At 36.0% G+C, this 17,436-nt stretch overlaps 1 protein-coding gene across 2 annotated transcripts in view; it reads right to left on the reverse strand.

The window, feature by feature from the left end:
- The window catches only part of LOC127656535 (mitogen-activated protein kinase kinase kinase kinase 2-like), a 37,821-nt gene extending 20,675 nt beyond the window's left edge, over nt 1-17,146 (reverse strand). For both annotated transcript variants that reach the window (XR_007972177.1, XM_052144908.1), the window contains exons 1-14: nt 16,817-17,146; nt 12,135-12,192; nt 11,474-11,564; nt 11,040-11,104; nt 7,566-7,621; nt 7,417-7,464; nt 7,260-7,302; nt 7,066-7,138; nt 5,543-5,674; nt 5,376-5,438; nt 5,140-5,221; nt 4,243-4,350; nt 3,821-3,899; nt 347-405 (exon numbers count right to left, since the gene is read on the reverse strand). Coding sequence is in view for 1 of the 2 variants with exons in the window: in XM_052144908.1 (XP_052000868.1) it covers nt 347-405; nt 3,821-3,899; nt 4,243-4,350; nt 5,140-5,221; nt 5,376-5,438; nt 5,543-5,674; nt 7,066-7,138; nt 7,260-7,302; nt 7,417-7,464; nt 7,566-7,621; nt 11,040-11,104; nt 11,474-11,564; nt 12,135-12,192; nt 16,817-16,909 (1,050 nt within the window). In the remaining variant the exon portion in view is untranslated. The remainder of the gene's footprint in view (nt 1-346; nt 406-3,820; nt 3,900-4,242; nt 4,351-5,139; nt 5,222-5,375; nt 5,439-5,542; nt 5,675-7,065; nt 7,139-7,259; nt 7,303-7,416; nt 7,465-7,565; nt 7,622-11,039; nt 11,105-11,473; nt 11,565-12,134; nt 12,193-16,816) is intronic.
- Between the last annotated feature and the right edge of the window lie 290 nt (nt 17,147-17,436).

The raw sequence follows: 17,436 nt of genomic DNA on the forward strand, positions 1-17,436 counted from the left end.
AGACCTGGAGGGGGCAGCAGAGATGATCATGCTGATCCACATCGATAAATGGAAGTACAGCATCTAGAGAACTATTGAGTGCCCCTTTAAATAAAGAAAAACATTACTGAGTGCACCTTTAAAACATCTCCTTTTGTGTTCCACAGAATGAAGAATGTCATAAGGATATGGAATGCCATGAGGGTGAGTAAATGTTAGAAGAATATTCATTTTTGAGGGAACTATTCCTTTAATGGCCTAACAAATAAGATTACATTTTTTTGATGTTAAACAACTTTTTTTCTTTAAATTTTGTGTTGAATTGTGTTTTTTCATGAGATTCACCCAAATAAGAAATAAAACTGACCAGGTCAGGGTAGGGTTCAGTCTCTTTTCTCCTTGGAGGGGTAAACTTGACCAGGTCAACTGAAACAAACATTAATCTATCACTCATATTATTTATCTGCATGTTTTGTTACATTATATATATATATATATATATATATATATATATATATATATATATATATATATATATATATATATATATGTGCAATCATAAATTATTCAGACCCCTTAATTCTTTTCACATTTTGTTATGTTGCAGCCTTATGCTTAAATGCTTTAAATTGCTTTTTCACATCTATCCCCATAATGACAAAAAAAACACACCAGATTTTTGATTACTTTGCAAATTTATTAAAAACAAAACACTTTATTCAGTATTAAGACCCTTTTCTATGACATTTTAAATTTAGCTCAGGTGATTTCTCTGGATAATTTTTTAGATGATTCGACACTTTGATAGGAGTCCATCTGTGGCAAATTCAATTGATTGGACATGATTGGAAAGGCACACACATGCCTCTAAGATCTCCAGGGTTGGGGGGTAATGAATATGTATTTAAAATACAAAATATAAGTAACTGTATTCCACTACAGTTACAATTTAAATCATAATTAGAATACAGGTACATTCATAAAGTATTTTGATTAGTGAAGAGATTACTTTGCATTTTATTGTCATTTGTTTTATTTAATATTTAGTTCTAAATATTAAATGAAATATTTTTTATAAATGATGCAAGGCAAAGTGCATTTTTTACAGCGGTGAAACACTTTCTTATGATGTGTTACATTCATACGAGCAGACAGAGAATTACGTTTGAAGTAAGTTTGGAGCAGAAGAAATAGAAATAAACCTTTGTAAATTGTCAGCTTTACACTAAGCTAAAATGCTATTTCTAGCCATTTTACATGCACATGTTACCAAGCACGATCATACTTTTTTATAAAGAAAATTCACGTTGGATCATAATTAAATTTTTTCTAGTAAGACCTTTGATATTAGGGCAAAAATCTTATTCTTGATAATAATTTTTATATTGTTTTCCTGTAAAAATATCAAATAATCCTTAAAACAAGATCAATTTGATTCATCTTGTTTTAGAAACAACACTGCATAAAATATTTAGGTTTTTCAGAGAATGTATTTTTAACATATGTATTTTGTCTTTCTGTACTGGCAGAGTTTTTATAGTCAAAACAAGTGAAAAAATCTACCAGTGCTGAAGAAGTATTTCAAAGTATTTAGAATACGTTACTGAATTTGAGTAATCTAACGGAATATTTTACAAATTACATTTTACAGCATGTATTCTGTAATCTGTAGTGGAATACATTTCAAAAGTAACCCTCCCAACCCTGAAGGTCTCACTGCTGAAAATGCATATCGGAGCATAAATCAAGCTGTGAGGTCAAAGAAACTGCCTGCAGAGCTCAGAGACAAGATTGTGTCAAGGTACAGATCTGGGGAAGGCTACAAAAGAATTTGTCTGCCTTGAAGGCTCCCAAGAGCACAGTGACCTACATAATTCTTAAATGGATGAAGTTTGGAACAACCATGACTCTTCCTAGAGATGGCCGCCTGGCCAAACTGAGCAATCGGGGGAGAAGGGCCTTGGTAAGAGAGGTGACCAAGAGCCCGATGGTCACTCTGGTTGAGCTCCAGAGATCATATGTAGAGATGGGAGAAACATGCAGAAACGTGCAGAAGGACAACCATCACTACAACGCTCCACCGATCTGTGCTTTATGGCACAGTAGCCAGACGGAAGCCTCTCCTCAGTGCTAGACACATGAAAGCCTGCTTGGTATTTGCTCAAAAAAAGCACCTAAAGGACTTTCAGACTGTGAGAAACAAGATTCTCAGGTCTGATAAAACAAAGATTGAACTGTTTGGTCTCAAATCTAAGTACCATGTCTGGAGGAATCCAAGCACCGCTCATCACCTGCGCAATACCATCCCAACGGTGAAGGGTGGTGGTTGTAGCATCATGCTGTGAGGGTGTTTTTTTTCAGCGGCAGGGACTGGGGGACTAGTCCCGGTTGAAGGAAATACAGAGATATCCTTAATGAAAACCTGGTCCAGTGCGCTCAGGACTTCAGACTGGGCCGAAGGTTCACCTTCCAACAGGACAATGATCCTAAGCACACAGTAAAGACAACGCAAGGGTGGCTTAGGGATAACTCTGTGAATGTCCTTGAGTGGCCATCCAGAGCCTGGATTTGTACCCAATTGATCATATCTGGAGAGACCTGAAAATGGCTGTCCATCGATGGTCCCCATCCAACCTGACAGATCTTGAGAGGATCTGCAGAGAAGAATGGCAGAAAATACCAAATCCAGGTGTGCAAAGCTTGTCGCATCATACCCAAAAAGACTTGAGGCTGTAATCGCTACCAAAGATGCTTTAACTAAGTACTGAGTTAAGGATCTGAATACCTACGTATGTCCGTGTGATATTTCAGTTTTTTTCTTTTTAATACATTTGCAAAGTTATCAAAAATCTGTTTTTCTTTCTCATTATGGGGGTATGGATTGATGCGAAAAAACAAATGATTTAAAACATTTTAGCATAAGGTTGCAACATAACAAAATGGGGGAAAAAATGAAGGGGTCTGAATATTTTATGAATGCACTGTGAATATGTACATGTGTTTTTTTTTTTATAATGAACAGTACACCTGATATGAAATGTAACCCTGTAAGTATGTGCATGTGTGTGACTGTGTGTATATTTGTGCGAGACCACCAAAAACATCTGCATTGTTGATGTGAGTGTGTACATCACGTCCTTTCCACTCTAAAGAGGCTTCATTGTCTGTCTGACTTGTCTGCATAGCCTGTGAATGCTGTAATCTTACAGGCAAGACCTGTCACAATGGCTTCTTAGTAAATGTGCCACTGACTTGCCACACGATAACACATATCGCACTCTCTACTTGGCCTTGAATGTGATCACTGGCCTCAGTTCACGCTAGTGAGTGTGTATGAGGGGTGGAGAAGGACACATGCCATAGGTATGTGCTAAACAGTACCAGCTCTATTAGTTTTGTGCCCATTGACATCACTGTAGCTATGCTCAATAGCTGCCTTGTTATAAGGCATCTCCTCCACTACACATCCATACGTTAAACTTGATAATCACGCTGGAATAAAAATAAACATGGCACTGACTTTTGTGTGACACCAAACTTTAAAAATTTACAAATAAAAAAAAATACATTCAATACTTCATTACTACATTTCTACAGAAAATTATAATAAATTCTTAGTACATTTAATATTCTAATTTCTCATACCGTACCAAACCATCCCATCTTATCTCTGTATCCTATCTTATATTAATCTAAATAAAACTCTAATAAGAATTACAAAAAATGTATAGCCAAATGTGAAATCAAATTTAAATGTGCATGTTGATCAAAAGTATATTTCTGTGTTTTATGTGAACTTAAAAAATGTAAATGCAAAAGGACATTAATAACCAGAACTCACATTGTTCTTCGGATAAACTCCTCTCCACTGGCATATGCTTTCCTTTAGACTGTATTTTATCTGGGGCTGTATCATTTGTCTGTAACATGCACACAAACACAAATATTGCACTACAAAACTTTGTGCACTTTGACAAGCTGAAATATGAAGTACTCTGACACACATTTGGAAAAGGCATTGAAGTTTCATTAAATTTGCAAAGTTTCCCAACAACCCTCCATCTTTTGCCATACTGATTTTGCCCCATTATGTTCTTCAATGTAATTGTGTTGGGAAACATCACTTCTGTTTGAAAGTAAGATTCTTAAAAGTTCAACACAACTTTTTGGAAATTCCAGTTTGTGTTGCTCTATGAATGTCACATATTTTTCTTAAGAGACAGCTGAAAAAATAAATAAACAAGCTTTCAGGACTTTACTGACCTCTTCATTCTCATCAAAGCTGGCGCAATGGTGAATGTCTGGGTTATTTGACAAATCCAGCAGCTCAGTCATCAATTTTCTAGTCAGTAACTGTGTTACAAAGGAATGCTGAGGAGAAAGAAAGCAGCATTCATTTTCGAAATATTTTAGAAGTAATTTCTGTAGAAATACAGAAAACATTACTAATATCATAGGTTTCCTTGAATCCTATTATTTCTGTTTTGAAGTATGGAATAGCTTTCAGCAGATAATTTAATGTAATGAGAGAAGAAAACAAGTGATCAGATATTTTAAATGCTGTGATCTGTTACAGACATCAGTTAAGCAGCTATATAGAAACAGAGTAAGATATCCTGCAATCAATTTGATCATGGCTCCACAATTTAAGGGTCAAAAGGAAGTGATTTACAGTAAAAGTATTTATTTTGCCATGTTTACTTTTCTGGTCAATTACATCTCTAAAGGTGGTAAAAATATACATACATAACCATATATACTGTGTGTATATATATATATATATATATATATATATATATATATATATATATATATATTAGTAAGGATCTGTCTGTCATGCAACATCTGTAAATGCTTTTTTTTTTTATTAATAATAATAATAACAATAATTTAAAAATAAATTGTTGAATGCTTCTCGTGACCTTTATGCATGTATGTTTTCTAAAGGGGGATACTTGAGGGAAGGGCAGTGAAGTGCTATTCATCAGTAACACTCAAAGCTGTCACTCAAACACTTAATTGTCAGTTTTGACAAAAGCAATCATCCAGGTTACATTTCATTCTAAACAACCACAAAATCCAGATCTGCCTGTAGACCTCATAAGAGCAAATATTAACTAAGATGATTGACTTTGGCTTTGAATAATCTGGCACTGTCACCTGGAGTAATGTTTCTGCAGTCGGCCTCTTGCGAGGACTTTTGATCAAACACATCTTCACAAAGCTATGAAAACCTGCAGACCTGCGAAGAATGAAGACACAAACAACTCAGAAATCTTGTTATGTAATCATAGGAAAGTTCACTTATCTTTAAGCCAACTACAGATAGAAATAACATTTCTTTATGGGGTTTTGAATTTTTCAAACTAATGTTCCACACCTCCCTGCTATCTCACCATTTGCTCTTGTCTTTGAGTTTGGGAGGCTGGAAGCTGCTCTTAGACATCAACATCAGAGCTCTACCAAAAAAAAAAACATATTCAACAATGTTTTAATATTGATTTCTAACGATTACCAGTGCTATTTAATTTTCTCATAAATTAATTTCATGTCTTATTCTTACCGCATGGGATGAAGGTCAAACATGGGTGGCTGTAGCTCTGCCAGCTCGATGCCTGTGATGCCCACTGCCCAGATATCACACAGATGATTATAGCCACCCTTCTTTTCCACTGCTGCCACCTCAGGGGCCATCCTAATGTAACAAATTAACATTTGGGTTTCTTACCCTTTACAGCACTGTAAAAAGTGGCAACCTTCAACTGTTACCTCAAAGGGATAGTTCACCCAAAAATGAAAATCCTCTCATTATTTACTCACCCTCATGAAATCCCAGATGTGTATGATTTTCTTAAGATATTTAAGATATTTAGAAGAAAATATCAGCTCTGTAGGTCCATACAATGCAAGTGAATGGTGACCAGACCTTTCAAGCTCCAAAAATCATAAATCATAAGTGATACATATGACCCTGTGTTTAAATCTAGATCTTCCGAAGCTATATAATAAGTGTGGATGAGAAACAGATCAATATTTAAGTCCTTTTTACTATAAATTTCCACTGTCACGTTCCAAAATTAAGAAATTCTTTCACATTCTAAAAGTAAAAGTGAAAATGGAGATTTAAAGGATTTAAATATTGCTCTGTTTCTCACACAAAGTGATTGAATTGCTTCAGAAGACATATATTAAACCACTGGATTTGTATGGATTACTTTTATGCTGACTTAATGTGCTTTTAGGAGCTTCTGGCCTCCATTCACTTCACTTGCATTGAAAGGACCTCCAGTGCTGAGATATTCTTCTAAAAATATTTGTTTGTGTACTGCAGAAGAAAGAAAGTCATACATTCTGGGATGGCGTGAAAGTGAGTAAATGATGAGAGAATTTTCATTTTTGGGTAAACTATCCCTTTAAGAAGCTATTTAAAACCTAAATAAAACCTAAAAATGTGGTTCATGTTGTAGCATCTAAAATAACCAGTTTGATTCAAGTCAAAAATATTATTTAACATAACTGAATAAACCTGACCACATTTGTTTACAAAACTAATTTTAATCAGGTAGGGTACGATCAGGTTGGGTTAGATTAAGTTCACAATTGCAGATTTCCACATTTACAGTGCGTACTCTAACTATGTACTCTACGTAAATTGTTAGATTTGGGGTTAAATTTAAACAGAGCAAGGAAATGATTGCCTAAAATGCTTAGGCCTATAATATAATTAAACAATAATATAGGAATATATAAACTAGATTTACACTGTTAAAAATTTCTAACATGCAATTGTTACCTTAAAATCTATGTATACTTGAGCTATCTGTTACAAATTACTTTTCTGATTTATATATATCAAATAATGTTTTTGTACTTGATCCAGTTACTTTAGACCATTTTTTATCTGGTTATCTGACTAAACAGGTTTTGCACAGTAGCTAAATTTTTTTCAAAAGAGAATTTAATTTGTACTATATTTGTATAAACTAAATAGCAGTAGTGGTAGTTGTATAATAGTTCATAGTAATAGTTACAGTGTTATAACAACAATGCAGGAATCAAGGGCTAATCTCTGTGTAGACAGCTCACCAGTAGGGAGTTCCTATGAAGGACTTCCTCTTGGAAACAGAGGCACTGATCTCGGCTGCAACCCCAAAATCAGCTATAGAGAGAGGCATAATAAATACATTTTTAATAATGCATAAGTAATAAATAATGTTGTGTGTAAGTCTGAGTGTGTGTTTAAAGAAGTTACACACACAAACACAGATATTATCACTCACCCAATTTGACATCTCCTCGTTCAGTGAGGAGAATATTAGCTCCCTGAATTAGGAGAGAGATTTATTAATTGATTTATCCAATTAAAATATAACTGCACAGTAAACCCACAATAAAGCCTCACCAACAGACATTACTTCAGAAATTACCCTAATCTACCTTAATGTCTCTGTGTATTTTGCCTGTTTCATGGAGATGGTTCAAACCCTGGGTCAGACAAGAAAAGCAGTCGATTCAAAAAAGAAGGGGTAATGTAACATTTAAGAGATATGCCACTGAAGATGCTTTAAATAATTGATTTATCTCACCTGGAGTGTTTCCCTGCTGATGTAAGCAATCTGTTTTTCCTTCAAAGGGCCAGTTACTGAGGAGCACATATTTTAATGAATGAACAAAGCGCATTTCAGCAAATCAATCACAGTACGATTCTTGATAAATAACATTTTAAGATTAATAAACCGTGCCCCATAAATTAAAACTTTATATAATAGTTTTTTATTATATGAATCATATGTTTTTTGTTCATATCATAAATTACACTGAGGTAATTGAGATAATGTAAATCCAGATTTATTACATCAAAAACAGACATAATTTAGTTTCATATGACCATTTTACACTTTCTCTCTGACCCTGCAAAGTAAACAAGTTCTAAAACAAGAATTAAAAATAGCTTTTTAAAGGTGTGCTCAGTATTTATTTCTCAATTAAAAGTTTTACTCATAAAGAAATTAAAAGTAATTTTGAAACATTTGTATAAAATCATGACCTCTCACATTAGATGAAGACTCCGGTCATATCACTAACCTTCAAATTCATCCATGCCCCTAGGGGTCAGTGTAAGTACAAAACAACAAGTACAAAGAAATTACTGAGGGCACCTTTAACACTCTGAGCCAGAAACCGTTAGGAAGGCTGTGTCTCGTTTGGAAGGCTGCGTCCTCCGTAGATCACATTTGTCGGCTGCATACGTCATCAAGGCTGTCTCGTTTCAGATAAACGAGTAGGACACTTCGAATGCAGCCTTCAAATGTGACCTTCTTTCACGGGAATTCAGAGTATGCAAGAGATGTATCCTTCGTGGGCACTCACAACCCACAATTCTTTGTTTCAACAATTGATTGAACGGATTAAGTAATGTTAATTCCAAATTTGAAGTACCTCTGTAGATGGGTGCAGAGTATATAATATGTATAAATAAATTAATATATAATTAAAATAAAGTATTAGACTAAACGTTCACCTGTAAAATCTATTTTATTTTCTCTTTACATCATATATAAATAATGTATTTCATACATTCCCTTCTAAAGTGACTTTGTTCCCTTCTCACTCAAAGTGGTCAAGCTTGTTAAAGAGTCGCGTGCTGTCATAGTAACCATGTTACGTTACATTTCCTTTTGTCGTACGAAGGCCTTCTCATTTAAATTAGGTTTGTTTAAAGAAGGACATACAGTATACTGCAACCTTCAAAGGACGCATCCTACCTAGCACCCAGCCTTCGAAACGAGACACAGCTAATGTTAGGCAAACTTTCCCCATATCATACTCCTGTCACTCTTATCATTATTGATATATCAAATAGAATAATAGTATATTTTTCTGGTGTTTAGGAATAATAGTAACAGTCTTACTACTTTATTATTATTTCACTGTGACTGGGCGGGCCAAGTTGCTGAACACCTAACAGGCGTCAGAGTATGTAACTTGGAGACATGTTTTTGAGTGCTGTTAATTTATTCTAATATCTGAAATCAGAAATCCACAATTTCAGAACAAGCCATTTTATCAGCTTTTTTTCATGGAAGGAAGTATGCTACAGTGAACCAAAAAGTATGTTTACATAGTAAACATTTGTTTCGCTATCATCACAAAACGAAAATGCAAATATGATTGCTTTCATATTTTGCAAATAGATTTTTCAAACACTCTCCCCATCAGCCACCCCAAACTCACACAATTGTCTGAGCCAATGTTTTTATGTCAGGTTGGTTGGAATGCCCAAACAAACAGAGCAATGATTTGAAAGCAACACAGAGCCACAGTGTTCACACGTTTTGGGGAAATCAGCCAACTAATTATACAGTTGAAGTCAGAAGTTTACATACACTTAGGTTGAAGTCATAGACATGTATTTTGTTAACCACTCCACATATTTCATATTAGCAAACTATAGTTTGGGCAAGTTGTTAAGAACACAATTTTTCCAAGTGTTTACAGACAGATTGTTTAACTTTTAATTGACTATATCACAATTTCAGTGGGACAGAAGTTTACAAACACTAAGATAACTGTTCCTTTAAGCAGCTTGGAAAATTCCAGAAAATTATGTCAATCCTTTAGGCAATTAGCCAATTAGCTTATGTTAGGCTAATTGGAATCAGTTGGAGCTATACCTGTGGATATATTTTAAGGCCTACCTTCAAACTCAGTGCCTCTTTGCTTGACATCATGGGAAAATGAATAGAAATCAGCCAAGACCTCAGAAAAATAATTGTGGACTTCCACAAGTCTGGTTCATCCTTGGAAGTAATTTCCAAATGCCTGAAGGTACCATGTCCACAAACAATAGTACACAAGTATAAACACCATGGGACCACGCAGCCATCATACTGCTCAGGAAGGAGATGCGTTCTGTCATCCTAGAGATGAATGTAGTTTGGTGCGAAAAGTACAAATCAATCCCAGAACAACAGCAAAGGACCTTGTGAAGATGCTGAAGGAAACAGGTAGACAAGTATCTATATCCACAGTAAAACAAGTCATATATCGATATATCCTGAAAGGCTGCTAAGCAAGGAAGAAGCCACAGCTAAAACACCCTAAACAAAGCCAGACTACAGTTTGAAAGTTCACATGGGGACAAATATCTTAATTTGGAAAATGTCCTCTGGTCTGATCAAACAAAATGTAACTGTTTGGCCATAATGACCATTGTTATGTTTGGAGGAAAAAGGGTGAGGCTTGCAAGCTAAAGAACACCATCCCAACCATGAAGCTTGGAGGTGGCAGCATCATGTTGTGGTGGTGCTTTGCTGCAGGAGGGACTTGTGCACTTCACAAAATAGATGGCATCATGAGGAAGGAAAATTATGTGGATATATTGAAGCAACATCTCAAGACATCAGCCAGGAAGTTAAAGCTTGTTGCAAATGGGTCCTCCAAATGGACAATGACCCTAAGCATACCTCCAAATTTGTGGCAAAACTGCTTAAGGACAGGGTATTGAAGTGTTATCACAAAGCCCTGAACTCAATCCTATAGAAAATTTGGGGGCAGAATTGAAAAAGCGTGTGCGAGTAAGGAGGTCTACAAACCGTTTTACCAGTTGTGTCTGGAGGAATGGGCCAAAATTCCAGCAACTTACTATTAGAAGCTTGTGGAAGTCTACACAAAAAGTTTGACCCAAGTTAAACAATTTAAAGGCAATGCTACTAAATACTAACAAAGTGTATGTAAACATCTGACCCACTGGGAATGTGATGAAAGAAATAAAAGCTGAAATAAATAATTCTCTCTTCTATTATCCTATAAAGTAGTGACCCTAACTGACCTAAGACAGGGAAGGTTTTCTGTGATTAAATGTCAGGAATTGTGAAAAACTGAGTTTAAATGTATTTGGCGAAGGTGTATGTAAACTTCTGACTTCAGCTGTAGTTGTCTTTGCAAAAAAAAAAATATATAATTTCATTTGTGTCGTAACAAATTACATAAATCACCTATAAATATGACATGACCCCTTTAAATAGAAGCACATATTGCTAATGTTAGCCAGTGTATACCTTGATAGATATCCTGCAATGATCCTCCCCCACAATATTCCATGCATATCCACAGCTTAGTGTTCCTGAAAGCAAAGCAGTTTAGCACATGGCCCTTTGCAATGATTCCTTGCACACAAAACATTTAAAAACACACACACACACATTACTTACAGACATGACAAGAACTGTATAAACATAATCAAAGCTTTTGAGTGGGAATGCATGCCTTCCAAAGGATATTCAGGGAGCATCAGTCAGTTTGAGCACGTCCAGACACATGTTGATAACTACAGCATTTACAAACCTATAAAAATGTGTCTGAGGGTTATTTGTGCTGATCTGATTGTGTAACTCTGCCTGTGGGGGTGTAAAACACGTAGTGGAATGCTCAGACAACTGCTGGGCCAATACCTGGAAATGCAGAAACCGTACATTACTGTATATTACTGTACCTGTGGTAGGTGCCATAATAGGCCACTATGTTTTTATGTTTACACTCTTTCATCATTGTTATTTCCTGTTGGATGGTAGTGATGTCATCACCTGAAAATAAATAAAGTTGTATGTCCATCAAAAAACAAGGAGTATCAGGGTAAAATATTGTATTCTAAAGGATACAAATATTGGCATTAAAAGCTCTACTATCTCTAGTGTAGGGTCAGTTTCAATATATAATACAAGAGAAGAAATCTCTACTATTTCTTATGTTATAATGCAAGACAATCATATCATTAATTTTGTTTATAGTACTGGTAAATTATCACTACATTTTCATAAAAGAAAGGCTGTTGAGTTAAGACTGTAGTTACATTTACATAAATGTACATTTACATATATGTAAATAAATGTATGTAAATGTAAAATGTTACTCAAAGGCCATATTACATAAATGTAAATGTAGTGTTCATTGTACTACAAATTATACATTCAAGCAATTGATCAGTGCAACAAAAACCTATATAGTTATATATAGAGGAATGTTTTAGAAAACAGCATATGCCCATTCATGTTTATATTCTCTATACCACTGCTAACTGTGAACACATAAGCACCTGAAAATGTAGTTAGCCTTAACTGTTTAAAAACTTCTGACTAGTAACATTTCTCACAAACCTGGATCCAGTTTAACCATTTTGATAGCAGCCATTACTGAGCTCTTGATGTTTCTAGCCTAAAAGGAAATACATAATGTTACATGATTCACTGATTGGAAGTTCTGGTTAGACGTTTTCTTTCATTGAACATGGGGACTTTAACAATCCATATTAAATAGGATATTTTACACAGTGAAGACTGACTAAATGAGCTATGTTCAAAGTAAAGTGAGTTGTGAAATAGCTGATACACGTACACCTGTGACGGCACATCACTGAACTCTTTATGAATGCACCAAGTCTACATATCAGCAATATCTCCTACAGTTACACTTAGTACTTGGTGCAAGAACTCACTGAGATCTAAAACTTGGTGCCCTGTTTCATATTTCTTTTGCCATTGTTTACTAAATTAATACACCGCAAGAAACGTGTTACAGTGATTTTATCATGGTTAAGGGGATTTTAGGCACTTAGCTTCATGTTGTGCCTAAGAACACATAGTAACTGTATTAAAATCACTGTTACGCAGTGTCCCTCAATGCTTGTATAGCAAACATGTATCATTTGTTTGGGGTTTTCAAATGAATATTTAATGTGGATGAGGAAATATAAAATAGAACTGAGCAAATGTTACTCAAAGGCCATATTTATTTTGAATAGGAAATGCAGAACAAAACCCAGCTCTCCTGGCAGGGGTCTTAATGATAAATATCCTAGTTTCAGTAGCAGCCTGCTGTGTCCTTCACTGTAACCTTGTCCTGTAGCTAATGGCAGGAGCTGATATTCTTACTTCATTAGTCTAAAATGTACGGTACTGCACAATAATCACTTAATCACTGATGATGATTGATTCAACCAAGCCACTTTAAAACCACTAATCCAGTTTGCCAAGTATTCACCAAATTCAGACTGACTGATCAAATTACATTATACTCCAAACTCTAACCCAAACCCTAATCCTACCCTAATGTTAACAGTAGTGAGAACAATACAGCATTGACCTGCTGAGGCATGGAAGCTGAGGCATGGAATCTACAGTGTTGGCTCAGTGGTTGAGGCTCAGGGTTACTGACCAGAAGGTTGGGGGTTCAAGCCCCAGCCCCACCAAGATGCCACTGTTGGGCCCTTGAGCAAGGCACTTAACTCCAGGTTGCTCCAGGGGGATTGTCCCTGTAATAAGTGCACTGTAAGTTGCTTTGGATAAAAGCGTCTGCCAAATGCATAAATGTAAATGTAAATGTACAAGACCCCTGAAGGTGTCCTGTGGTATCTGGCACCAAGATATTAGCAGCAGATTCTTCAAGTCCTGCAAGATGTGAAGTGGAGCCACCATGGATAGGAATTGTTGGCCCCGCACATCTCGCAGATGCTCAATCGGATTGAGATCTAAGGAATTTGGAGGCTAGGGTAACACCTTGAACTCTTCACCTGGTCTGCAATGATGTTTAGGTTAGTGGCACGTGACAAATTGACATCCACATGAATGGATGGTCCCAGTGTTTTCCAGCATAAAATGTTTCACTCCCTTCACCAGCTTGTCATCTTCCCATAGTTTATATTGATGCCATCACTTCCCCCTGTAAACGGTGGACATGTACACGGCCGTCCACGTGATGTAAAAGAAATTGGGACTCATCGGACTAGGTGACCTTCTTCCATTGCTCCAAGGTCCAGTTCCAGCGCTCGTGTGCCCATTGTAGGCACAGGGGTCATCATGGGCACTCTGACCGGTCTGTGGCTACGCAGCCCTATATGCAGCAGGGTGCGATGCACTGTGTTGTGACACATTCCTCCCGTAACCATCATTAAACTTTTCTGTGCTACAGTAGACCTCCTATCGGTTCGGACCAGATGGGATGAGACTTGGGCGCCCAACACCCTGTCGCCAGTTTGTGATTTGTCCCTCCTCGGACCACTGTCGTTAGGTACTCACCACTGCTGACGGGAGCACCCCAAAAGCCTTGCCATTTCAGAGATGGTCTGACCCAGTCATCTGGTCATAATAATTTGGCCCATGTCAAAGTCGTTAGGTCTATACGCTTGCCCATTTATCCTGCATTTAAAACATTGACTATGACAACTGATTGTTTGCTTACCATCTAATCTACCCAGACCTTGACATGTGGCCTTGTTTGGAGATGATCAACATTATTCGCTTCACATGTGAGTGATCATAATGTTCGTAAGGCTCATCAGTGTACACCTAATATCAATCTCTAAACCTAGCCCTAACCATAACATTAATTGAGACCAAAACAGTGTTATTTCGCATCTTTGCTAATGTAGTATCCTCCAAACCAGAGATCAAAATGGATGTGACATTAAACGTTTTCCACTTGTCTGAAATTCAGCACATTGTGTCTGACTTAAGGTGAAAAACATTCAGAACTAATCAGTCGAAAAGTGCAGCCAAATTACCACTAAACTATGGAGAGCCCAAAATGTACTGACGGTTTAACATGGCAGCTAACAATGTAATTCAAATTAAATTCATATGAACATCAAACTGATTTACTTATTGATACATCTGATCAGGCCAATGGTTAAGAAAAAACATCTAACAAAATAAGTGAATCAGGGAAGTGGACCTCCATTTTTGCTTTCAGCTATTCATAAACATAACAAATCAAGAATTTCTGGACAAAACCTGGAACTTTGCTGAGCTGCCTTCCTGTTGCTTTTCCTGGCATGACAGAGGGCTTCCTGTCATGACTAAAACGACAATGCAACATTCTTAATGGTTTTGCTGTTCAACCTGAAATAACGTAACCACAAACCGAGGATAATGGCTCATGCCAGATATTTGTGTACACTTTGGCCAGAAATCCAAAACTTGCCATTCTTTTGCCTGTTGGCGTAGTTAGAAACGAAACGTCTGTCAAATGAAAAACAAACTTTTCTAAACAGTTTTGTTCAAATACATCTGGGAATCCTCCCCATGAAATATTTTTAGATCTTGAGAACTATCTTACACAAATTTGAGAGATTTAGAGTAGTGTCGTAGAATGGATTCTTTGTGTATTGTACGATGGAAAACAAAGAGATGTTGGCTCACCCACTGAGTTATGATAGAGTCAACTGTGTTAGTGACTACTACAAATGAGTGACACATTACTCTAGAAAACATGAAAGACAGAATAGACAAGAAAACCAATAAAACCTTTAAAATAACATATACGTCTTGCAGAATATCAGTGCCACACCTGAGAGGTTTTAAAGGCATAGTTCCCCCAACAATGAAAATTCTCTCATAATTTACTCAACCTTATGCTACCCCAGATGTATATCACTTTTTTTCTTTTGCAAAACACAAACTAAGATTTTTAGAATCTCAGCTTTAGATCTCAGCTCTTAGGTCCATACAATGCAAGTGAATGGTGGCCAGAACTCTGAAGGTTCTAAAAGTACATTAAGGCAGCATAAACTTCCAGTGGTTAAATCCATGTCTGCTGAAGAACATGATAGGAGTAGGTGAGAAACAGATAAATATTGAAGTCTTTTTTTACTATAAAATTCCACCTTTGACCAACCAGTAGGTGGCGATATGCACCAAAAATGTGAAACGGCAAAAAACTAAATAAGAAGAATGTGGAAGTGAATATGAAAGTGGACATATATAGTAAAAAAAAAAATGTTATGTTTTATTTTTAAACTCACACCAATCACATAGCTGCTGAACATGTATTTAACTGCTATAGCCTTATGGATTACTTTTATGTTGCCTTTATGAGCTTTTTGGACCTTCAGAGTTCTGGACACCATTCACTTGCATTGTAAGGACCTACAGAGTTGAAATATTAATATGTGTTCAGCAGAAGAAAGAAAGTCATACTCATCTGAGATAGCATGAGGGTGAGTAAATGAGAGACTTTTCATTTTTGGGTGAAGTATCCCTTTAAAGGTCCAGGTTCATAAGATTAAACTAATGTTGTTCTTGTGGCAGACTCTTCATTGGAGTCAAATTTCTCAGTCAACATGCCATTCAACTCAAATCACAAACAGTTTTCTATGACATCACATCACAACCTGTTTTTCCAATTATATAGAACTTTACAGGATGTAAAGACTGTGGACAGAAGTTGACTATTGACTATTACTTTTTTGTTAGACTTGAGGAAATCATTATAGACAGTAGAATTTAAGGTTTTCTTAATCTTTGCATAAAGTACTGGAATATTAAAAGACCTACCAGCAGGGAAAACAATAATTCTGGACGTAAGCAATGTATATTTAAACCTGTGTATGAATGAGGTGATGATGTTTTGTGCAGCAGTGATTTTGTGGCATAAATATCCCATATATGGTCAGCTTGTAATGCGTTAAACGGAATGTACGTGTTCTCACACATGCTTTAAACACTATCACTTTTGAAAACTAAACAGTCCAGTCTGTCAGGTAACATGAATCTGAATTCTTGTTCAAATAGTCAGCCCAAATAACAGAATTAACAAAAACTGAGTGTTGATTTGTCTGGATTGTCTCAAATATAGCATTAATACGTAGTAATACCATTTTTGGCAGTGTCCTAATTCTTAAAAGAAAAAAAGTGTTTTCTCAAATCTTGACAGTATATAACATGCGTTTAAGCATGAGACATTCATGTAGTGCATTCATGCATTTAAAATTCATGTTCTGGCTTGAAGAATAATTTCCAAATGAAAAGAGATGCAAAAGATAAGCTTCTTTCAACATTCTTACCTTAAAGACATCTCCGTATGTGCCACTCCCGATCCGATTAATAATCTCATAGTCATCCAAGGGATCCAAAAAGGAGACTCCTATAGTATTCATGCCCGCAACTCTCTACGCGATTCACTTACTCATGACAGATGTCACTTGCGTCTCTGATATGCGGTAAGGTCATGCCATCTTGTTTCGCTTTTATTAGAAGTGAAATAATAAAACAATATTTTAACTATAATTTTAAAACGTAGAAAATCATCAATAAAGTTAATGTGTGTACATTAAGCCTAACAGGATAATTAATGTATTTGCTTCATCATCTTTTTGTCTGTCCTCTGACTTGCGCACCCCTCCACTCGCAGTAAAGATTTGGAGACGGGATAGTCTTTTCCGAGTCTGCGCATGCGCCTAAACATATCGTTCCTATCTTTTTTTTTTTTCTTTTTTATTTAACGCCACTAGAACAAGCGGTATTAAACATTATTTACAACAATAATCCTGCCAGAAAAAAATTCTTATACAAAATTAAGTTAATTTAAAACATTACATATTTTCAGTTCTTTTTTGTTTTTAGTTTGTTCCAAAAAGTAGGCCTATTTGCATAGTTCAAAGTTATTTATAAAATGTAAACTAAT

The sequence above is a fragment of the Xyrauchen texanus genome, chromosome 2, assembly GCF_025860055.1.
Source record: "Xyrauchen texanus isolate HMW12.3.18 chromosome 2, RBS_HiC_50CHRs, whole genome shotgun sequence".
Classification (NCBI taxonomy): domain Eukaryota; kingdom Metazoa; phylum Chordata; class Actinopteri; order Cypriniformes; family Catostomidae; genus Xyrauchen; species Xyrauchen texanus.